General features: G+C 32.7%; 1 protein-coding gene across 7 annotated transcripts in view; it reads right to left on the bottom strand.

The window, feature by feature from the left end:
• LOC119643365 overlaps positions 1-25,463 on the bottom strand; it is a 141,506-nt gene that overhangs the window by 77,674 nt on the left and 38,369 nt on the right. For 4 of the 7 annotated variants that reach the window (XM_038042715.1, XM_038042718.1, XM_038042712.1 and 1 more), the window contains 2 exons: positions 15,857-15,988; positions 15,248-15,256 (listed from right to left, as the gene is read on the bottom strand). In XM_038042715.1, the coding sequence (XP_037898643.1) occupies positions 15,248-15,256; positions 15,857-15,988 (141 nt within the window). The remainder of the gene's footprint in view (positions 1-15,247; positions 15,257-15,856; positions 15,989-25,463) is intronic. The other 3 variants (XM_038042716.1, XM_038042717.1, XM_038042714.1) reach the window with 1 other exon arrangement.

Here is a 25,463-nt window from a genome sequence, read left to right as displayed (position 1 = left end):
CAAACAGAAAATGCGCGTCAAAAATAGCAAAAATTTTAAGAAACACCACGGGCGGAAACTTTTCAGCCTATCTGCCGCAACCTAATCTACGACTTCACCACCAACCAATAACTGTAACTCTATTTGTAAGTAGGTAAAGAGTCCCAGTCAAAAGTATGTAGCGAAAATATTTAAAATAAACTCAACCGGGTCTGGCAAGACTCATTAACAATGTTTTATTTACACAAATGTTGGTGAGTTCAAAGTTTTTTAAGAAACTCGACTTCATTTATTAATATACTCTCTTTTAAGAATTATGCCGTCATTCTAACGCTCCTCTAACTTTTCGATATCTTCCTTATAGAACGGTTTGTGTTTGGTCTCAAAATAAGCCTCAGTTTCGGCAATAACTTTTTCATTTGAGCTAGCTTTCTCTCTCTGCAGCATTTTTCTGATGTTTGCAAGATGCCAGTAATCGCTGGGGTCAAATTTGAGGAGTAGGATGAATTTGGAAGTCATGCGAAGAGTAATTCATTCAATTTAAGCATAATTTTCATTAAATTGTGACACGTGGCATTGACATGGTGAAACAGCAATTTTTTCTGTTGGTTGTGAGATCGTTTTTTCTTAATTTGTACATTGAAATGAAATGATCGTTTGTCTCCTTTCAAGATAGTTGATGCGTATCCCACGATATGTATTTGTTGACTTCATCAGGTAAGTTTTGACTCTTTGGACGATTTCCACTGCCTGTTGTCCCCTCAACTGACGATCTTTTTGATCCGGGTCTGTATGAGTTGGTCCATGCTTGTTACATACTGATGCAATATCCTGAACGGATTAAAAAGCTTATAATTATTATATATCTACAGTGACCAAGTTTTATAAATACAATAAATAAAACAATAAAGTTATTAGAAGAACAGCTAGGAACATTGAAGTTTATATCTTCTGACAATGTAAGAGTACCGATAACGCCATTGATAAACTTAACCAACAAAGAAACCCCTATTAGGATACTTTTCTCTAGTGAAAGTAGGGCTAAAAGAAGCAATATATTTTGATAACGTGGAAAGGAAAGTAGCGGATTCCATACTAAATTCCTAAGGACGAGACGCAAGGATTGCTTCCAAAAGGATTCTATTGAATCTATGGAACACCTATAGACAGGAGACCATATGACCGAGGCGTATTCAAGCGTTGCTCACCAGTCATGTATAATCTTTTTGTTACATGGATCGTCAAGCTGTTTGGACTTTTAATAAAGCCAGGCGCTGATCTATCTTTATCAATGGAGCGCTCAATTTGCAGACTACAAGGCAATCTTTGTTCAAATAAAACCACTAAATCTATGAACCAATATACATTTGGGACAGGATCGAGGTAAAGGAAGAGAGCAACTTAACATCATTACAGCTTGCCTTAAACACCGATGGGGGACCATTAATGTAGAGGAAAAATAGCAAGGGTTCTAAGTGGCTACCTTGAAGGACCGCTGCTGTTGTGACAAATTCATCGAAGGTAAGGGCTTTAACCAAAAATCTGAGCAATCTAATATGTATATTTCGTGGAACAATCACCCATTTCGGGCGACCATCACCATAGATGTTTTCACGATCGTGTTAAAATTGAGCACACCAGTTAACAATAGTTAATTTCTCTGAAGCAACCTCCATAAGACTTATCAAGCCACTGTTTGCCTTCAGCAACATATAGTTCCATCAAAAAATGATGTTTAATCAACACATAAAATTTGCTTTATCCACTGTTTCGAAAATTACAAAGCTACAAACTAACTTTCAGATAGTCGTAAAATTTTGACACGTATCAAACCACGATCTTAACATCTCACTATGATTCGAAAATTACCTGGTGTTATCGGTTGTCAAACTTTTGCATGTTTGCAATAGCTTAGGAGCTCACTTGCAACTTAGACCTGTACTGGTTGTGGGTGTTCCTCTGTGCTAGTTGTGTACATGCTTTACTTCTATTTTTCTTTCTTAATATTGAATGAGGTGTTATATATAAATTGAAGAAGAACTCGACGTCAAGCATGAAATTGGAATGCATTAAATGGTAGGGTAAAACGCACCGAAGGGAATGCTAACATATTGAACTTTTTAAAGTTTGATGATATGGTACTTTATACCATAACATCATGCGATTTCTATGTACCACGCTTAGGCTAGATGCGGATTTTCTCGGAAATTAAAAGGTAAACATGAGTGAACATGATCTGCATATATAAATCTTTGAGCATACTGGGTAACCACAAGAAGATCGTTAGAATGTACAGCAAATAATATAGGACCCAAACGACTACCTTGAGGAATCTCTGAGCAGACTTGAAACGAACTTTTTGTATTAAAATCTTTAAGTAGGACGTTATGCACTTAATCAGATAGAAGACCTGGACGATCAGCTTTCTATAATGAAAGTTTGTGATTTATTTTTTCAATGGTCTTATCGCAATCTGCATAAAAAACATTATTTTGCTAATTTTAAGGCAAAGTCTTATGAAAGTCCGAGCATAATTTAACACTACAGCTGTAACGTCCGCGCACACAGGTGTAGGGGGTTTCTGTCGATCTACTTACTCTTTTATTTTTCACAGGAGAGCAGTATGTTATTTAAAAGCGGAATTCCGCTAATATGGCTTTCTTTTCATAATTCCTCACGTATAATAATTGAGATTGAAGAGAGGAATCATAAAAATAAAAAAGCCAAAGTCCGTCTGCATAATATAAGGGTAAATTATGCGCAATGTTGTCCATACTGACTAAGCCAGTCATAAACATTGAGTTACAGATCAAAGCAAACCTAAATGAGATTTCAGTATAGTCATTTGCTAAAAGGCTGTCATGGAGTGAAGTTCAGTATGGAAAGTCGTTCGTGGAAAGTGATAAGAAAATAAAAAAAAAATTGAATACAGAAGGCCACGGAATAAAAGAAAGAACAGAAGATAATTCGTGTTGAAAAACAAAAAAAAAAAATGTTAGAAAAAAACTAATATTACTAAACTTAACAAAATTATATTTAAATAAGTTAAAGTTTTAAATTAATTAATAGTTAATAAATAAAGTTTAAATAAAGTTAGGTGAATGATTTAAAAACTTGATGTTATCGTGTTTTATCCACCAAAAGGGTCAAAAAGTAAAAAATATTAGATTTTTGTTTTTCCTGTATTATCCAATCTACAACGTACAGTCAAATTAATTATGATCTGGCAATAATAAACCAGCTTTTTCGAGACTTAGAAGACCTTTACAACGTGCATGCTACATGGTAGTATATATGAAAACAACAACTCAAAAGTTAACTACAAAAAACTCATCGTCATAATCATCACCATTATCATTATCATCGTCTTCAACACCATTGTCATCTGAGGACTTGGTAACTATTGTAAACGTGCTAAATTAAGGATATGAATTCAATACATTATGTATGTATAAATACAAACGTACATATGACCGTGTTCGATGGTGTGTACCTCCTTGTTAACCGGATGATATGAACTCGGGGTACTGCAACTTAATGCCGCAAATGACTTCATAAAATTTATAAGTCGAAAGCCTGGAGTTCAGGCAAAAATAACAATTACAGTAGTAAGTTTTCTTTTTTTGTGCGTAAAGAAATATATATATATAAAATAAAAAAAAACATGTCTAATAACTGAATTATAAAAATAATTTAGTGAAGATAAAGTTGGATGTGTGTGTGTGTTTGTGTAATTGCGAACATTGGCTTAACGGACGAGCAAACATATACGCAGACTAATCGACAAAACAATAAGACAATACGACAGTGCATATCATTAAATATCTGTAATCAACTTTCCTTTACCTAGTGTACTTTTCGAGATACCAATGTTAGGTCCTATTTCCACCAAGAGAAATCATTTTGATCTCCTTTTTTGTGGAATTGCCGTAGTTATAAACGGTGAAAAACTGCCCTTTTTATGCCTCGATACACTTCGACAATAGACAAGCAACTAGAACAAGCTCGAAAAACAATTTTTTTATAATTTCATGTGTAACTAATCCTTACATCATATTTTAAGTTTAAATTTGAGTTCAGAGATATGTTTTTATTTATTTTTCTTCATTTTAAAATAGCTAATAACTCAGGGAATGTACTCTATCTGCCTAGCATGGTGAGCGTTAGGAAGAAGTGAAAAGAGGGAAAGAGATATGGAGGAGACCGCAGACCATTGTGTATAAGTCTTACACGTCAAGTGACACTCACTATAGCTACGATTAAATATACTGAACCGCAATGATATTTGAACCCGCGAAGCCGCATTAGTTCCTGCCACAGAGATTAATAAATATAAATACTTTATATAAATAAACTTTAAACTTAATAATTTCAAGGCGGTTTCACTGTCAACAGTTTGTCAATCACAATATACAAAAAACTTTTCACTTGTTAGTAAAATAGCGTCCTCCAAAAATTCCGCGCCTCAATTCCGTGGTGAGGAGTTTAAGGAACATTAGGAATATAATAAATATATTGAATGGAGGATATTTACTAGTAAGCAAATTGGATGAGAGTTGCATAAGACTTTCTAATGTTACTAAGCGATAACAATATTGTTGTTTACTGTGCCGTTACAAACTAGTTTATTAAAACTTTTAAATGGAGTTAGATCAATGACGCTGTGAGGGACTCAATTCGTTAAAAACTTGTTTAATACGTTCAAGTGCAATACAACATCTCGATTTTTCGTTCTATAACCGCACTGCCCACCTTCAGCTTACGGTATCCCCAGTTGTTTTTCGGCCATTCGTCGCGTTTCTGTCTTCAAATCCAATATACGCAAACATTACTCCTTTCTTTCTCCTAGCTGTATATATAATTTTTCTCAATCACCACCCTGGCTTCATCTATAGGACGACTGATCGAATAATAAAATATTCCCTAACATCATAATGGCGTTTGATCAAGCATTTATATATTTATATATACACACGTGAAATTGAATAAAGTAAAGGTTCAGCCGTATCTAGAAATCGTGACAAACTTAAAATTATATATTCTAGTTATCAACATATTGAATAAAGTTTTTTTTTTTTAAACGAAAATAATTGAAAGTAAAATGTATAGAAGCTAGTGGGTGCTTACGAAGCAAACGCTTTTGAGTTGTATTAGTTACAAATAGCGAGAGATAAACAGCTCAGAAGCAGAATGATCAAGTACCAAAAGAAAAAATTTGTTGAACTCAAGGAAAACGTATTGAACAAATAAAAGTCAACTACGTTAACTTGCGTTATCACATTCGCATGGTAGAGTTTTTAATTACCCTAATATATATTCTTGATCAATATGAATTTATTTAGCTATGGCCATGGTCTATTAAAACATTTTGAAAACATCTCCAGGAATCTTCTAGCTGCATCAGCGGTTTCTAATTAGGCGATAATCTCTTATGCCTTTATATTTTAAAGCTCACCTTTGATACCACTCTTTGTTCATTAGGGCTTCAGTTCAAAGAAAATAACATTTGTTTCCATTTAATTTCAAACGTACTTTCTTAAGAATTTTTAAAATATTGTCAATGTATCATTGTAAGCTAATTAGCATAATTGTATCGTCCACAAATAAAAGTGCGTTTGATTGTGAACATCTTTAGAAAGCTGATTAAAATTACTTTTAGGGGAAAACCTACCTCTTAAAATGGTAGTATTCTTTATCTGTAGAAAAATGTGTCAGCGATAGCAATTTTTTATGCAAATCTATTTAATGGAGAGAACCTGTCATATTCAAAGTTGAAAAATATAATGCTAGTCTTAACACATGTATTACGTAACCTAATTTTGCAATTTACTAATCTGTTGTTCATATTTCTGAGGTGTACCAGAAGTGTCTATTTTGTATTTTGCTTATTCCATTTTTTAGGTCGTTGTGGTAAGTTTTGTTACTTTATTGTATAGATTTTTTGTAGGTTTTTAACTTAACCCTATTTCTCTGGTATAGGATTGTGATAGCTTGAAATTTTTTACGCAAATTATATATATTATAATATTAAATATTATAATATTTTTTATAAAAATTACTAGATACTAGAAATTATCCATCTAAGTGGTAAATGACATTCGTCAACATGTTTGTCAGCGTTTTAATATATTCGATCGTTTTTAAAAGTTTACGCAATCTCTCTTTGTTGCATAGTGTGTTTGATATATGCGTTTTTTACTTAATTATTTTTCGTGTACTATTATCACTAGTAATTGCTTCTGTTGTGCTAGTTAGTCCTTTTATATCACTGATGCGGCTACTGAGTGCTACATTGCAATTCCTGATGGAGTGCAACTGCATCTTCTTGAATGAACTGTTATAGCTGTTATGATTTCTTTTTCTAATGTTAGAGGTCTTTGTTCTGTTATGTAAAATGTAAAACATTGTACAGGTAAAAGAAAATTTAAGTCCTCAGGTTACTAAACTTATTGTTCCACAATCCATTTCGCACAAAATTACAAGAAAATGCCGTCAATAGGTGTTGGGAACGATAATTTAGCAACGTGAAATTAATGGGTCAATTTTGTATTTAGGATATTGAATTCTAATTTGCTTGTTTCTTATTTTTTCCAAGTCTATACTACTCAGTATATGTATATATCATCATCATCTTTAGTGTAGTTTCATCGGCAGTGCTTTATAAAAATTAAATTTGATTAAAAAAATGTTTACTTCTTTTAGTAACTTTCCTTTTTCTCTTTAAAAAAAAAACCATTTTGACCATTTTGATGGTCCTAACGATTTTTTCATTAATTTGGCCTTGTGTGATTGCATTGTTTTGTATTTGCGTTCTTTTCTTTCCCGTGAGCTTGTTGTTAATAGTTCTTACATAAACTGGATTATTGTTAACGTTTTCTTATTTAAATTTTTGTTTGCGTGATATCTAGTTGGGAGTTGCCTGTATGAGTGTAAAACGATAAACCGCCTTTTGTTATTTTGGGATCTCTTATATGTAAGACTTGGCTAGCGTTTTGAATTGTTGACTCTTTTTCGGCGCTCAAGGCAAGGTTTGTTACCCTTCCTATCGTTTGTGGCTGAACGCCATATTCTGCTTGATTATAGTGTTCATCAAGGCTTGTTTTGAATATCGTTAATATTTATCTTTTATGATTGCATTGCCAACAACGTTATATATATGCAGATTGTTCAATTCTCGTATAAAGCTCAAAACTTTTTCTTTGTATCATGATCTTTTACTACAGACACTACGAAGTAATTAGTAACGGTAGTATTGTGTTAGTGCTTTTGTGTGTGTTTCTTATATTCATCATTAACATCATCAGGAGGTTTTTTGTTGGCACGAATCTTATAGCCACCTTCGTCCTAGCTTTAAATGATAAGTAAACTCAAATGATTTGAGCTTATTATTTACTGATAGTTTTTTGGGAAACAAAAGTTCAAGAGTTTCATGTAAACAATCCACTTCTTTAAAATGGCTATTAAAGCAGGACATGTTTTTAATGTTTTTAGTTTTTTATGCAGATTTTCTAATACTTATTTATCTACAGAAAAAAAAAACCTATTAAGTATGCATATTCGTATATGCTGTTTGTTCTGGTTCACACACTTTCATGATCGGTGCAGAGATTTTGTATTTATTGACAGTCAAAGTTTCCTGTAAATATTTTTCAGAGGTGTATATGCTGAAGAAATCGAACCTTTCTAATTGATTGTTCATCTCCTAATACCTAAGAACGATCTACATTTCTCTTTCTCTTGTTTTTTTTTTATTTTAAAGCACGGCAGATTCGTTGAGTAGCAGAATTGCCATGTAATTCTTATAAATAAAGACGTGATCACTATATAAGTTTTACCGCGACAATCCAAAGGGTGAACTCTTAACAATAAACGGTTATTGTGATATCCAAATGTTGCAGCGGTGCCTTCGCAAAGAGTTCACTTCAAGAGCAAGCAAATGAAGGACACAATAATATATTATAATTATTGAAGTAACAATGTTTTCATTTGACATTATTAAGAGTGATGTCATTTCACGTCAAGTTCAGCCAAATCTCCTATACAGAATACCTTATGTACTGATTTACAGAATAATCGCTTTGCTAAATTTCAATACAATTCAAAAAAAACTACAACCAGGTTTACTGCTATCGATGTAAAGTAAATTCGATCGCAATCCGAACAAGTTACTCGACAGCAATTTCATGATCGAAAGATTTTTCTTTCGATAGTAGGAAAAAAGAATAGTCTATCGACAGCTGTAAATTCGCTATTCTTTACAATGAGTCATTGTTCGACAGGTATTGAGTTTACCCGATATCGGCGGTTATAAGCCGACCTCAATTTTTAAGTATGCTTGCGGTAATCGTGTCAATTAATTCGAAAAAATGCCCTATGATAATAATATCAGAGATTAATGCCTGATGCCTTTCTACTGATACAACGTACCAACGCTTGCGTGGATAGATAGATGACACCTTAATGGCACATACACCTTCCTTTAGGATAAACCGATTTTATAGTCGTGATCAAGTTTAACGGTTTGTTTTGTGCGGATCCGTCTTGTGAGTAAACCCCTAAGCCACGTAGCCAGAATTATCACTGCAACCAAGTGAGTTATGGCAAATTAAAGTCCACTAATACGATGACCATATGAGCAGGTTTAGACTTTTCACCAACGTCACAAACAAAGGCGTGTTCCTTATAAGTGGAAGCATCCGCGTTTGGGGAAATACAGGAACAAATTACAATTACTACCAATTTTCGCCCGTATATTAATAAATTTAACGTCGTGAGGAGGAGCAAATCGAAATAAGTAGGGCAGGAACGCAGATGATATGGCGATCTAGACGATCTTTTCTGAAAGAATTGCGAAAATGTACCATCGAATGCAATTCAGGTTTTCACCAGGTGTCGTTAGGTAAGTAGAACGAAGAACCAGAAAGTAAAATGTCATCAAAACTCAATAACAATTCGGAATATATAAGTTCACAATATAATGTAATTATGAACCACTATTTATTTGTTTAGGCTTTATTTAGGCTTAATTACCAATTAAAAAAATAAATTAGGTAAAAATTTGCTAAATTAATAAACGCTAGAAAATAACACGATCAAAACAAGCGCACGGAGTTGCCAAACTCCAACCAACCAACCAATTCATTATTTTTGTAAATCCCTAACAGGTTTGCAGAGTACCAGTTGACCCAATGCAACTGTAGAAACTGGGTATCTAATGAAATATTACGAGAACTTTCTAATACTTCATCTTCATCGTTTCGCTTTCAAATTGTTTTATAAAAGAAAAAGACGTCTTTAACAACCAAACGTCCACTTGCCTACGAGCGATAAAGCTGACGAAAGCCGCGGCCTTGGCGAAGATAGGCACGTATGACACAGGTAAATCTGGCATTTATCCCTCTACAATTGGAACATTACTGATATTACGTGATACAAGGATTCATTCGTTGCTATTATAAAGCGCACATTAAACTTTTGCTAATTAACCAAAATCCTTTCGTAGCAAATAAAATTTATGTAAATGGCTTATATAATAAAAGCGAATACAGTTACAAGCATGATTCCTTGTAAACTCTATGTATAAATAAGTTCACCAAACTTTTGCTTAATATGAAAACATTGCAGTTATGCAAATTCCAACTTGTGGATGATTTTAAAACAATATTCCTTATCTAAAATCTCCACTTGTTCAAAACCGGGTAGAAAATTAGTGGAAAACGGCTTATAAAATGCTACATAATTCACATACTGTCACAATATTTGTAAAAATGCAATTAACTGTTCGGCAGAACCAAAATTAGCAACTTATCTAATTTAATTGCATTTTTAATAGAGATAATAAAATACAATTTAAAATAAAATTTAGTGTTAAGTGACAGATATTTATTAGCGGGCTTTCTCCGGAGTCGCTTGTAAGGCCCATTGGTATCAAATAAATATCTTCTATGATGTTGCAATACAAAGTTTAGGTTGTTGATTTCTAATTTTTCTAATTATGCATGAGAAAATTATTATATTATATATTTGGAATTAGTAATTATTTATGTTCATTTAAGAGCTTTTCCAAATCAAAAAACGTTATAGCGGCAGGATTGATTTGTTGGCTTATCAAACTCGTTAAATCATAAGCTTTTACCAGCAGTAGCTGAGTAAAACATATAATATTTATGGCAAAAACGAAATTAAACATCGCGTACATCTATCGGTAAATGCCTTTTGTTTGTTAACCATAGTGTCGCTCATAAAAGCCAAGTATTAATTTAAACGTATATATCGCCGGACGTAAAAACTTAACAAATCAGACTTTATTAGTAAAGAGAAAATATGTTCGCGGTACTTTTGCCCATCGAACCATCGGTTATGTTTGCTCAGGTAAACTCAATGTTAATGTTAAGTTTTTGTTAGTATCCGTTCGTTAAGTTTATTTTAAAATTAGCTATGAATCGTCTCTTTATGAGAATACATATGCATGCTGCTAGTAGTTGCCTTTAATATGCATGCAAATATATCATTCGTTTTTCAATCACCATAACTTGTGATCGTTTAATCAAAAAATATTGTCGTTGGTTTAGCAAAATAAAATAAAAAAAAACGAGCAATCTCTGCAATTGCCTTTTATACTCGGCCATTCATCGTTTCAACAGCAAAAATAATTTTGTAAAAGGCTTACACAATTGGAACCGGAATGCTTATATCGATTCTTAGTGCATTTATTTGAAAATAATTTATGTCTGGTTGCTGTGCAGTCAAATATTCGTTAACATACATTTTATTATATCAAATCATTCTACTAATTTACATTCTATTAATATGAAATTCTATACCATGTTAAAGTTATAGTGTCTCAACGGTTTACATTACACATTTTTAAGGAATGTGAATAGCGAAATTCTTTTACCCAAATTTATGTGTGTGTCTCGCTCTTGAAATCATCAATATACCACACTTACAACTTTATAAAGATGCAATTTTTTCCTTTCCAATAGCGTCAATTTAAATTTAAAAATAGCAAACTGATTGATGCTTTTGTCCACAATTTGGGAAGTGGTTATTCTAAAACGAAGGAAAGTTGAATTTAACTGTCCTTGTTTAAAAAGTAAGTGTATACGCACGTATTCTTGGTTCTAAGTTGAAATTGTTAAAGAAAGAATATATTATAAACAAACTGTTTCTAAATTGAAATTATTAAAACAAGTGAGTGGATCTACTGGTTCGTGGTCCCAAGTTAAAGCATTTAAAAGAAGTGAATATTATGATTTCAAATTGTTTAAAATTGTGCGTTAATCATATATATTTACTAGATATATATTTGTATGTACTTATAAAGTAAAAGATATGTAAATTAATTTAACTTTGTGGCGACAAACCGTACGCGTGACTGAACAGGAAAGTAAATTGATTAAATAACATAGATGTTGTTAAGCTCTTAAGTCTTCATATATTATTTATTTATTTATTTATTTATTTACTCCACTTATTCAAGGAACTCAACTAAACATTTTGACAGTCGAGTTCAATTGACTCTTAAAGTAAATCTTGAATTAATTAATAGTAAAACTTTGTATACGTACAATAAAATAAATAAGAAGGAAAAGAAGAAAAAAAGCATGTACACAACTAGCATAGAGCCACACACACAACCGGTATAGGACCAAATTGCGATTGAACCCCTAAGCCATCGCAAACATGCTTAAGCTTGGCAACCGATAATAGTTAACAACAATTCATTTTCGACTCATCGTGACATTTTAAGGTTAAGAGCTAGTTTAAGTACGGCTTAGGTAAATCACGCGCATTAACCAATGTTGCTTTAATGGACTTTAAAGGTAAAGTGCCTGGAGAAGCGGTTGGGTACATTAAAGCTTATTTCACCAAGTAATGCAGGCGAGTCAATAGCGCCATTTATTACTTTGATTACGTACGAAGGATTATCTTAGCTTTGTAAGAACTGGGAATTCAAATTAACTAAATGCTTTTATCGAATCGTATACAAATTTGGTGTCAAACTCGGCAATACCTAAAAATCAGTCAATACAAAAACAAAAACTCTATAACATATAAAACGATTGAAGTGGATCATAAGCATACATAAAGCCCAAATCAAGTAAGTCGTATATATCCAAATTAAGAAAACTGTTGCAGAAATAAAAACAAATGAGGGGTAAAAATTCATAAAAAGAAGCACAAAATAAAACCTTGTACGTTAGATTCCGTGGTATGTAGTAAGAGTAAGTATGAGTAAGTATGGTATGTAGTAAGATCGTGCCTATTCTTCTGAAATGTTAAACATATCTCTGAGAATACAACGGCATCATCCGTGTTTAAGCAAACGTTAGTATAATGAAAAAATACATACAATCCTATACAGTGGCGGTCAAAACTAGGCAAATATGCCAATGAGTATGTACTTACGATTTATAAATTTGATTTATAATTGGCAATACGATGAAGAACATTACGGTCAGTTTATAGAAATTTAAGAAATCTGAATTTAAAGTATACTTGAAAACATGCTCAATGAATAATAATTACATTCTCGGCTGCTGATACGTAAAAGAAAAAAACGAATTATGCTTTAGTATACACGTAAATTTAATGGTGAAGCATTTCGCTATTCAAAATTGGTGTCATTAGTTTAATAACTTACAATATATCGGCGAAAGTTTGTCATAATCAGTAGCTCGAGCCTCTCAAATTATAGTGCATATATTTTGTAAGATTGTTGAGTGTAGGTAGAATGTTATGTAGCCGCTGTAGTTAATTTAAAAGGACAAAGTTTTAAATTTGCATGAAAATATAATCTCTCTCAAACCGGTACACGGATAATCGAAACTAACAGTTTGAGGACAGGCCATCAATAGCCAAACACGTCTAGCACATGTTAGCAAATTTATCATAAATGTTCTGTATTTTTCTCGAGCCACCTAATTAATTTAAAGGTCGTTTAAAACAGCAGACTACTCCTTCTTGATAGTTACGTTCTCTTAATTGTAGTAAATTTGCTTGATTGTTTGTACATTGAATTAAGATTAAGATCCAAGATTGCCGGTGCAGTTGCTTAACGTTATCCTCTCAGGGATCACAATTTTAATCTCGCTAGGGAAGCTTTAATATCAGAACAAGAGGGTTCTGGTGGAAGACTAAATACGTATTCTTCTTAATGTTCCTGAGGCCCAAAAACAAAGTAATCTATCTATTCTTAAAATTCTAAAAATGAATGATTGCCTACCATCCTTGAAATCGGTGGAGATACCTATGGTCGTCGATATAATCCAGCAGAAAAAAAGAAAATTTTTGTTTTGCTTTACTACATAAAGAGGAACATTTGGAGAGTGCGGATTAAAATTTTGGTCTTGATATATTTTTATTTTCACCAAGACGATGTCCTTAAGCATGACGTAGACAATGTGCGTGTTATATAATTTACTGCATGTCATGAATACACCAACCCAGAGTTTAGACATAAACCCAAAAAAAATTTGTGGGGCTATCTCGATAGGAAAATTCCCCATTACACTATAAATCCCAAGGACGATTTCAAGAAACTCTTCGGGACGAATAACAAAAAATTGAACCAACGGTTTACGAAAAACTTGAAAGTATATACTAAATAGATTAAAAATGGTGATAACAAAGGCAAGCATACCAGATATTAATATTTAAGGAAAAAATTAAATTTGTGTATAGTGTACGAGTTTGGCTTTGGCATTGAAATGAAACTTTGGTTATTTTTCTAAATTATTTATGAAATGAAATAATAAAATTTATGTCAACTCTTCTTTAAACTCTTCCTTTTTGATGCAATAAGAGGCATGAATAAATTATTTTAGCTGTATGAGCTTATTTTGGTACTATAAATGGTCAGTCAATTTATTGGCTTACTCCTTTACACATGCTTTTTATTTATGCATAATATCCGCTCTTTTATCAGATACACACACTTACACTTCCCATCTACACATTAACATGTTTTCTACATTACAATAATACCCATTGCACCATATCAACTCAAAAGCAATCGAAAAACAAACAGAATGTCACAATATGTAAATAAAACAATTTTATAAAAATTAAATAAACGAAAAATGGAAAATTTTTGGCAAAAATGAAAAAAAAATCCTTCCCACAACACGGTCACATTTACGTGGCCGACATGAAAACATGTAAAAATACACCTATATATATATATATCACTCAAGCTGACCAACAACCTGAGCTAAAAAACATCGAAATCTTATTAAAATCGCGACCAGAAGGTTGAACATAAGAATGCAAGGACCTCAGGCAGATGAATAAACGTAGATAAAAAGTGGGTCTATTTCGAGTCCGTTACAAACATTCTCAAAATTGTAACATTCCCTATACCCGCAATTGGTATAATGTATAAAAAAACTTTTTTCACGCTACATGTTGCCTAACCACTATAAACTTTTTAGGGGCAAGAATTGTTAATGGCTATTAGCAAGATACGGGTTCCTAAGAAGCTGTACATTTTGTTCGACGAAACTAGTTAACTTGGTCCCTTACGGACGATTATGATTAAAGCATAACATGTGATATGCGTCGGAGACTTAAATTTATCAAAAACTATTACCCTGCGGAGAATAACTTTTAAAATGAGGAATTTAGGCGAAATGTCTTAATCGACCAATCTAACATGCAAAGAAGCCGATTTCACAGATTAGACTACAACTCAGACTGGATTCATATTTTGTTAGGGTTGTGTTGGTGGCAAAAGCATGATGCTAATAATTATTATTTAATTGTTAATTATTAACAATTTATGGTCATAAGTAGAGGATAAAGTACCTGCGGAAATACACTTACAGCCCGCTTACTGCTTAAAACAAGCTTTTAAGCAATAATACATAAAAATAAAAACAATCAGACTTGTCGAAGAAAGTGCAAATGTGTTAATGTGCGTTTTGTCCGCATCATTCATTAATAATTTTGCACCCAACAATGAGATTCTTACAAACTGCTTTTAAAAAAGAATGCTTAAATTATAGGACAGAATTATTGTCGTAGTTTAACGAGAAATTTTAAATTGAAACCTAACAACACTTTTTTCGGAATTGCTCGAATATTTAAAACTTCAAAGACTTCAAAGTATATATCACTATTGTCGTTTTTCGTGAAAGCTAAGTAAAGATTAGTGATAAAGTCGAATGTGTACCAGAACACACGTGTAATTAAAATTTGGAAAACAAAGTTTTGATAGAATGTATTTTCTAAATATATATTATTCATGAGTATTCAGATTCTATACCTTAAGCACCTGTAAATCCATGAGAGAACGTTCAATCAAGTATACGTTTCAATTGATCCATTTCATAATTGTTTCATAGAAGGAATAGAAGAGCGTAAATAAAGTGGAAAACATTACTTTAGAAGCTGATAGTAAAAATAAGGTAAATATGTATATGATGTATATAGAATTTTGAGCTACTATCACAAAGTGTAAGCACTTTTCAAATAGATAATCACCCCAGAGGGTCTAAGAGACTTTTGCATACCTTTGGCCGAGGTCTTCAAAGTTTCGCCTATACAAAAATTTGACATTTTTTTTTGGATTATATATATTATATATTATATGTATATATATATTTATTAACATATGCATTTATTTTATATGCATATATATATATTATATATGTATATATACGTATTTATTATATTATATTTATAAATGTTTTGTATATTTGTACAGGTTTAATATATTAAAATTAAGTATATGTACAGAAGAAAGTAAGGGGAAGAGTTGGTTGTGTGACAGCGTAAGATTTGTCAGTTACAATAATATTGCACATAAATACATATGGTTATTTTATTTTTATAATTTGATATTGGAAACAATTAATTTTTATTTGGTACTTACCAGTTCCGATACCAGGGGAATTGATTTACGACGAGGTCTAATATCCGGCATGCTGTCAATGTTACTGTAAAAGGGATTGTCCCCAGGGTGACCATTGGCACGCATGCAACCATCAACTGAACCGCTGCTATTCTAAATAAAACGAAATGATTATATCAAGTATACATCAATACCTTAATATTTTCATTAATGTCAGTAAAGAAGCATTTTATTTATCAGCATGGTAGCCCAGTATCGGAAAGTTAAGTTTCGGTCGCGAATAAGCCGATAATTGATAATCACGACCGCGTAAGATTTCCGTGTCAATTTCGTCGTTATCATTCATATATATATATATGAATAAACAGAAAAGAAGAAGGAAGTTTTTGTTTATAATTAATTATAACTCTCAAACTCCGAAAAAAGTAGTTGGTTTTCCTCTCTGGTGAATGAGCAAACAAATCAACTGTTAAAGGAGTAAAGGACCAATATTTAGCGAATGAATTGAAGAAAAAAGAAAAATAAACTTTAGAAAATTTATTATACACTTACTCTACTTATATATTTGATATAGTTTTGCAAAATGGAGAAAGAGGTTGAATTTATATCAAATGGAACTTGTTATAAAATCACATATTTAAGTAAAGTAGTTTTTAGAGCCGTTTTTAAAGTGGCGAAACTAACGATTGTATAACTTATGAAAACAATAGATCGATGATAATAAGGACTCTTCTGGCAAATTATATACATTGATTACTTATGTTCGGTTGGGCAAATTTAAAAATTTGCACACTGAAAATATTGAATCAAATGATGATCACGATTAGAACGAGGATTTAATCTAATGGGTATAAAAGAACTTAAATGGAAATTTGTTGACAATGTTTTGTACCGAGGCTTAAAAATTCTTTATATTCTAGTTAATTAAGAAGCTTTCTTAACCTTTGCTTAAGTAGCATTTGTTTTTAGCATAAATAGATAGATGGGATAAATAGACTGAAAACAAACAAAATAAATGCACATTAAAACATAATAAATTTATCGATATCATTGTCGTGGGGTAGAGGGGTAAGTAAACTTTTAATGTGTAATTCGACGTTTGTTTTTAATTTGTTTTTTTGTGCTTAGAAGCCCTAGTATACGAGATGTGCCGCCTGAGAACGGTATATCGAGTACAGCTTAGAACCGCAAGTAAGTAGACGTATGTGATTTAAAATTTTCAAAAGTTTAATATTTGTTTTCGTTTTGTTAGACGTATTTTGTCAATTACGTCCCAAGCCCAAGAAAGAAACGTGCTCTTTGGCACCCGCGATCGCTTCAGCAGCAAATTGATTATGAAAACCGCTTTCCAGATACCATCCAACAATTATTATGGAGTCAAAATCAATTGCTAAGGAATAAAATCGAGGGTGATGGGTCGTTTTCCGCGAGATCCCAAGTGATTTCGAAGTTGACGACGAGTGTTTAATTAAATTCATCATATTTCTACTCTAATTTGTACTAAAAGAATACTATTTTAATTCTTTATGTCAACAAACTTTGAATTATATATTTTTTTATTTTCATATGTGTATTGTTTAAATATTCAATACATACACGTACTTATTTCTATTATGAAATGTCTTAATGAAATAATGAAATGAATATTAATGAAATAGAAATAATAAAAAATCTATAGAGAAAGTATTGACGTTATATTGATTCTTACTTGTTTTACACGTTTTTAGGTAGCACAGTGGGATTGGAAGCATCCCATAGAGCTCTTCTCCATCTCATAACAATTCTATGTTCGATCTTATTCCATAAGATGGTATGTCGAAGCATTCTGCCTAATATTTGTACGTTGAATCACATTAAAGGGTTATTTATTAACACTTAACAATTATTACGGAAATCCTAAATCCATTTATTCCAACTAATTGATTTTCCCAGACAATGATTTTCGGAGACAGGGAAAAATCAAGCGCCGGCCGGATTAAAAAATGAAACCATGGAGTTAAGCAATAGTAATATGCTTGTAAAAATGTATATAAACAGAAAATTTGTGGAAGGCAGAGTCAGTCGGACAAGAACGTTTGAATTGGAAAAGAACATTTTAGTTGAAAAAAAGCTTATTAAAAGAACGCTGTAAAACTGTAAATAGTCCTACCCTTATATAAATCGATTATAAATAAAAGAGTCTTGAAGGGAAAACGTGAAAGGGTATTTGTCTTAAAAAGAAGGACCACGATCTAGTGATACGAACAAGATCGAGAAAATCGAATTTTGTAACAATATTATTTATCTTTCACAAATTCAATTTTTTTTTAGTTGTTTTTATTTATTTTTTTCAGTTTATTGATTTTAGACGGACTAAGTCAGTAAGAAATGCTGCTTGCATACGCACTCAAAAAAAGTAAGATATATTTTAATGGAAAAAATTTTCCTGTTTTGGAATTTATATTGTTATGAAAATCATACATTTTATGAAACATGGAAACTGTTCGATTTTTTAGGAGACGAAATTCTTAAAATGGAAACCTACCTTTTGACATCCTTCGGGACAGTAGCCTAATGCAGCTGGTGTTCACCGAAAAGGTTTAGTAGTTCGCGGAAAAAGGAATTAACACGAAAATGTCAAAATGAAATATCGGGCTCATAAGCTGCTTGCAATGGGTATATAAGCATAGTGTTTGTTGAAGATCAAGTCAGTTGAGTCAGGAGAGTTAAATATTGATCTTCGAGCACTAAACTTGGATATAAGTTCCTGTAAACAATTGATTAGTAAATATATCCCCTAAGAGTTGAAAATGAAACCTACATCATCCTGCAGACCATAATTGAAAGGTATGAGCTTAAACTAGAAAGGCTTCGTATAAAACCATAAAATCGCACAGAAGTAGTTTCGGGTTACAAAATACTAAATTTGTGACAATTTCAAGAAGTTAGAGCTTCTATCGTGAGAAAGCGAGTATTCTGTGTTATTCACCGTGCTGCATAAACCGCAATATCAGATTTTCTCGTCCTGATTCTGAAAAAGTAAAACCTATCGCGAGCGTGACCAGTGAAAAATCAATTTAAGGTTTCGAATTCTAAAGGCACAAAGTGGAACTCTTGGTAACAAAGTTGACGTGGGATTTTTGTCAAGAACTCGAAGAGACACCTTTTTCAATTCTCTTTTTAACATTCGTTTATGATGGTTCGGCCGTCATTAAAATAAATTCACAGGTGCTCTTTCACCTGCCCATTTAATCCTGTAATCGGTACCTTTATTAAATAGAATATATGTCCACATAATGTGAATTGCTAGGAGGTATATAATATGAAAGGGTTATTCTTAAGCAGGTTCGGATGATGTGGTTTTGAAATATGAACATTTTCTGTTACCGCATGTGGCATGATACTAAACAAATTTTGCATCTCCGATTTCGCTTCTGGCGAAATTTTGCACAGCTTAAGAATAACATTGGCATTCTGTCTTTTGTAGAAGTGTGGTGCCGATTATTTAAGCAAAAATTTCTTAAAACGATAAATTTGCTTAATGTTCTGATTACATTTAAGATGACTAGAAAATATTAGAAATAAAAAAAAGCGTGCACGTTTAACATAACAACACAACAATAAATGTATAAACATTTCACATAACAGTTAAGTATAGTATGCGCGCATTCTAACTGCGTTTTTGATGAAATGGAATAAAATTTGGAAATGGTGTAATCCAATCATTCATTACTGACGGATCTTCGTTGTTGATTCAGAGAAAGCAGAGGAAATTTTTTGTAAGTTAATTAACTGAAAAGAAACCAAAAGGTTTGCTTTCTTTTGAGGAACAATTGTGCACAAGCGATGACAGACGACTTAAGCCCTTTTCCTGTTAAAAGGCGCCATCTTTGCTCATAGCTAAGGGTCTAAGGGTAAGCGTAACCGTGACTAGACAAGTATTGCAGTGGAGCCTTGGTTTTCAAATTTATATAAATTCTGTTCAGTTTGTTTTTAAGATTGAAACCACTGACCTTGGAATAGTAAATCATGTTCTGTTTTATATTAGTTTGTGGAAAAAGAGATCCATTATTTTTATATGAACTTCAGCACTTTATTTAACATGCTTCGGATTGTCCGATTTGGGTCAAATATGCACCGTTTTGTTGTACGATTTGTTTTATATTTTGATTTAAAGGTGATTTTAACAGTAAACTTGATAGTTCAGTACAGTAAAACAAACAAATTTGGAAAATTTGACAATTGAATTTTTCATCAAATACAAAATTTTTTTCTGTTTAGTTAAGTAGATGCCTTTAATACTCTATAAGTTAGTGGTTAAAATTTCAATTACATAATGGCTTCGCGATCACCGGATAAGAGTCCTAAGGAATTCCTGAACTTATCAGACCCAGATCCTGTTCGTACAAAAAACCTAAAAAGGTTACCCATTTTCCATCATTGGCAGCAACTAACATTCTTTTAACAGAAAAAATATATGTCATATTTACATCTAAAGACAATGTTTAAACTAAGTCCGTTTGCAGTTAAAAGACCTTTAGACGGAATGTCATCAGAAATATTTTGCTGTCACGTTACTAGCCTATTAATCTCGTTTGTCAGACCTGATTAATAGAGCCGCTAGAAAAACAATTCCTACTATTTGATCTGCTTGGATTGTGAAATACTTCGGTTATCCCGCAGCCGTTTGAGCACACGCTTAAGCTGAGCGACCTACCATCTTTGCAAACAAAACCTTCGTCTCTTAAATGATAAAACGCTATGGGAAATGGCCATTCCAATTTGGCCCGATGGATCTTCACGTTCCTAACTGGCGCACTAGAAGCTATGACAAGATTAAGTTTTCTCAATGCCGCACAAATTATGGGTTGCAACAACCTGTACATGTTCTTTTTAAATTATATAATGAATCATATCCAGGATTCGGTTTCAAATCGCAGAATCAAGGGTATCCTTTCCCGACTATAGTGTTAATGCACTCGCATTTGTTAGCAGTAGCTAGCAAGCACTCAATGATTCACAATTAATACTAACATGATTATATGAATGATAACAAATATATTTATAAGTGTTATTTAGAAGACGTATTATCACAAGACTACAAACACTGGACATACCATTTGTACCCATATTCGAAAATAAGTGCCTTTCGAGCTTAAGCCCAACCTCATCGAAACTACCTGAATGGTTAAATTCGGTAGACGGCATTATATATGCTCGTTATCTAAATCATGCGCCTGAAATAATTATCGAGATAAAGTGCTAAGGTATAATGCATACCTATAAATTTAAAACAGCCAATGCTGATATATTTCTTACTTTTGGTCGCTACCAACTACCTGTCGTTGATATTGCTTCCTGTAAATATCAAGTTGAGCATTATATCCTAAATCTTATGAAATGTAAATATTGTTAGCGACTTGAACACACAATAAAAAGACGTAATAGCTACCCAACGCGTATTAATTACGGACTAAATCCACATAAACTTAGCGAATGTTGTCGTGCCTTGTGCAGTAACTGTAGTGATCATCGTTCGGCTTTAAGATTGCCCTTGATGTTTACAAATGCGGGAAATCATGATTGAAAACTACTGTGATATTAGGGAAGCTCGCCATAGATATGAAGCACTAAACTATTTACCCGATAACAGAATTGCGATCGTGTCACAATCCCCATAAAACAAGAAATCAACTTTAAACGACACACCGACAAAACCAATTCAACCTTAAGAACAATCAAACAAGCAAATTAAATACCAACGTAGCTTGAGAGCTTTTAACGTAAATTGCAATCATGATGCTGCTATGGCCAAAGCTATCTCTGCTGTTGAACATTTTTTTATGCCTCATTCTAAAAACCATATTAAACGTATAGCCCTTGGTGGAACTACAAGCAAACCTTGGTAAGAAGCAACAAAATGGACTTATGAAATCTTTTCAAAAAATTTCCTGCTCATACTAATGTCCAAGTATGAAAACAAAAAGCTTTTGATTTCAGAAAGAATCAAGATAATCAAAAACACTCAATATAAATCGAGTCACACGAGATATCTAACCACTTCAGAGAAATATGGTTTGAGTACTCTTCCGGTTGCAGATTCCCCTTAAACGTCATTAAAATTAGTTACTTTCTCAGATGTTCTTCTCAATGATTGATGCGCTGCATTCCTAGAAAAACCTATGGCCGTATTGGAACTTCAGAACTGTATTGCCAAAATAAAAGACAGAACATCGGGCTTGGATTGTATTTTATATCAAATAAGCGAAACGCTGACAGATTCAAGTAAGCGTAACTCACTATATCCAATCTTTGCTGTCCTTCCTATGAAGCTGATACAGAAAATTGTGGCTGCTAGATTAGCTTGATTTCCTGAATCTAAAACTTATGCTATAAAGCAACAAGTTGTATTTAACTCAGGCACGAGTTGTATTGATGCTCTACTGCACATCAGTTTGTTCGCAACGGAAGCAATTTCTGAAGGAAATCATATTGTGATTCCTACAATAGGTCTTGAAAACCGCTTTGGCAGAGTCGGTTTTTTTTCGGCAAGGATTGCGACTATCAGTTACGCTTTCTCAAATTCCTCTTAATAAGATAAGTTAGATTCTTTTTCGCATTTCAAAAATCGAACATTGCCTACAAACTGATGATGTTTATATTCTAACAAAAGAAAAGAATAATGCGACAATCATCAATACCCTAGAAATTATTGGGGAAAATATCTCAAAGTGAACTGATTTATCAGGGGCAAAATTGTCGATGCAAAAATTAAAAACTTTGCACGCTTGCCAATCGCTTTCCAACCCCACGTTTTCATATAAGTACCTTTGGAAACTACACAGCTTTCAGTTAAAGAATTTCATTCAAACTAGCGTGAACTCCATTTAGCATGTTGCTTGAAAAAATTTTGGTCGCGTAAACACTATTGATGAAATTCGATTATAATTGGGGGTAGGTACTTCTACATCTGCATTAGCTTTCAAGTCTACATTTGATTCTAAAGTGAAACTGGTGTCGCTGGTGATTTGCAGCCACCAAATGAGGATAAGCTTGTGGTAATTCCTTCAGGTATAACGATTTTTGCCCTTCGATTAGTCACGAGTACGTCAGCTGAGAAGATATTGAATTATAATCGTCGAGACACTTTAGTGTATTTAATTTTATTGGTTACAGAGTTTACCTTTAGGAAAAAATATAAACCACGTGCTGGCTCGGTGCCAAAAAACTAGATGTCCAATCCAATAATTTGAAATACTTGTTTAAAATGTAAGAGTTCTTCAGGCTAAAAATAAAGATTTATATTTTAATTTAACAGGCTGTAAATTTCAGGTGATTGTGTTTACAGAGCCATGGTTGAAAACAAAAGTAATCTGTTCAGAAGTTTGCTGTCTGGAATATCAAAAGGCCGGGTGGAATTGATGTTGGGGTCTTGATTGCACTGCCTGCCACAATTCCAGAAAAGTAGTTTCGTTTTTCTAATTTAGATAGTGTGAAATTCATTTGTATCCGAATTAAGTCATTTAACAGGGTCTTCATATCAGCTACGTATGATTTGCCTGTCTGCGCACCACACGTGAATCTCATTCACGAGCTGTCCACCTCTCTGCGTTCGAATGATGTTGCTATCAAGCTGGAAGAGTTTAGTATGCCGATTATAGATTTACAATTTAGTGGATCTATCAATGACTTATATAAGTCCCTTTGCCAAGCCGGAAGATGGTTTTCATCCGACTATTTATATTTCTTTGGATGTTAGGTTTTGTAAACGGAATGAAGGTAATAAAAGAGCACAAGAATATAATTTTATTAAGACCAATTATGGATCGGTGTATACTGAGAATCTTCTAGCACTAATCTTGATACTCTTTCGAGTTTCCTTTATGATACACTTAAACCAATATTTCTGCGCCGTGTGAAATTAGATTTGATTGACACGACGTCTATGTGTTCTCCATAGTGGACGAAGAAATGCAAACGCATTCCAAATTATAAACACAGCCTCTTTAAAAAATGCAGAAAAAATGGTTGTCCTATTGTTTTTGCTCCTTACATGGTAGCTAAACAAGGATTTTTAAGTTTTAATAATAAGTAGCGTTAATAAAACTATTTGCAGAAAGTAAGATTAAACTTTAGAAGAAATCCTAAGTGCTTTTATAGTTTTGTGAATTCTAGAAGAAGGATTCATAGATTACCATCGCATATGCATCTTAACATTCTTGAAACATCTGACCCGCAGAATATTTCTAACTTATTTACAAAGAGTTTTGAGCAATTACACTGTTACAAAATTTATACGTATGTGATTAGCTATCCACGTCACATTAGTAATTATGATATTTTCTCTAAAATAAGATAAGAATCTGAAGTTTGTAATGGTTTTGTCGGCTAACATTTTCCTGCTTTCAGGATCCGGATAGCAATCTCTTGTGTAGTCTTGTCAAATGTGTAGACATCTTAGTCAAACTAATTACGGGTTTAATTTGTCTCTAGCTAGCGGAGTTTTTTATGATAACTAGAAGTGCATTTTACCGTTACATATAAGTGTGCCAGTAGGCAATCTAGAAGAACTATAGGCTTTTTGCTAAAATATTCTTCTTACTAAAACTTTTGGAAAAATTTTAACAGACTGATTCGTGAACCCTATAAACTCAATAGTTTCACCACAACAGCATGGTTTTGTGAAAGGTAAATCCTACTGTCACTAATCTCTTGGTGTTCGCTCGTTATATCTTTGATTCATTTCAAAATGGCATTCAGACAGATGTTATTTACATGAACATCGTTCAATTTGGTCAAGAATTACTGATCTTTAAATTAATAAAAATTGTTTCTACACCTGGCCTTATAAAATGGTCTCATTCATATCTAAAGGGATCGGCCAAAAAAACTTTTATTTAAATCGTACCTTTCCGATCATACATCGGCGATATGTACTGAATTTTCATATTACATTTTATTCTTAAGTGTTTACGTAACTCGGTTGTCTTGTTCTAGGATAGGTTGTGTTTTTATGTTACTGTTTACTTTATGTTTATGTATACTTTATCTTATTTGTATTTGTTTAGTTTAACAATATAGTTCTTATTCGATTTGTACTCGGTTTAATTTTATATACACTCTCACTCAATACCGTACTCTTGCTTTACACATTCATGTTTGGTTGAATGAGCAGTTATTAACATAGCAATTGTTCATGCACTTGCATTTGCATATTCATATTTCTGTGTTGGTTTAGCATAACTGACCACAAATAAAAATACTGCAAATTACATAATCCACACCTTGAAGTGTGTCGTCGTTGTTTATATTAATTTGCTTATATGGCATTTTTGTGGCACACTTCAAGCTGTTCATATTTCTGGAAGTAAATAAACGCAAAATGCAAGTGCATCATTTTATAATTTTATATTGTAGCATAATAATTCTGAGTTAGTTTACAAGAATGGTAATTTATCTAATCTAATCTACTTTCTTAGCAATAAAATCCGTCTTTGTGAGACACATCGATCGCTTCGTTATCTATTCATAGCGGTTTCTTCCAGTTACAAGTGCTGAAAGAACCAAATAAAAAGGGTTGGTACGACCAGATGCAACATTTGGTCGGCTCCTACCAACTAAGTTAGGCTCCAAAACCATTTTGGCATTT

Source organism: Glossina fuscipes, unplaced genomic scaffold (assembly GCF_014805625.2).
Source record: "Glossina fuscipes isolate IAEA_lab_2018 unplaced genomic scaffold, Yale_Gfus_2 60510, whole genome shotgun sequence".
In the NCBI taxonomy this organism is placed as follows: domain Eukaryota; kingdom Metazoa; phylum Arthropoda; class Insecta; order Diptera; family Glossinidae; genus Glossina; species Glossina fuscipes.
This window is presented reverse-complemented; position numbering and strand designations above follow the sequence as displayed.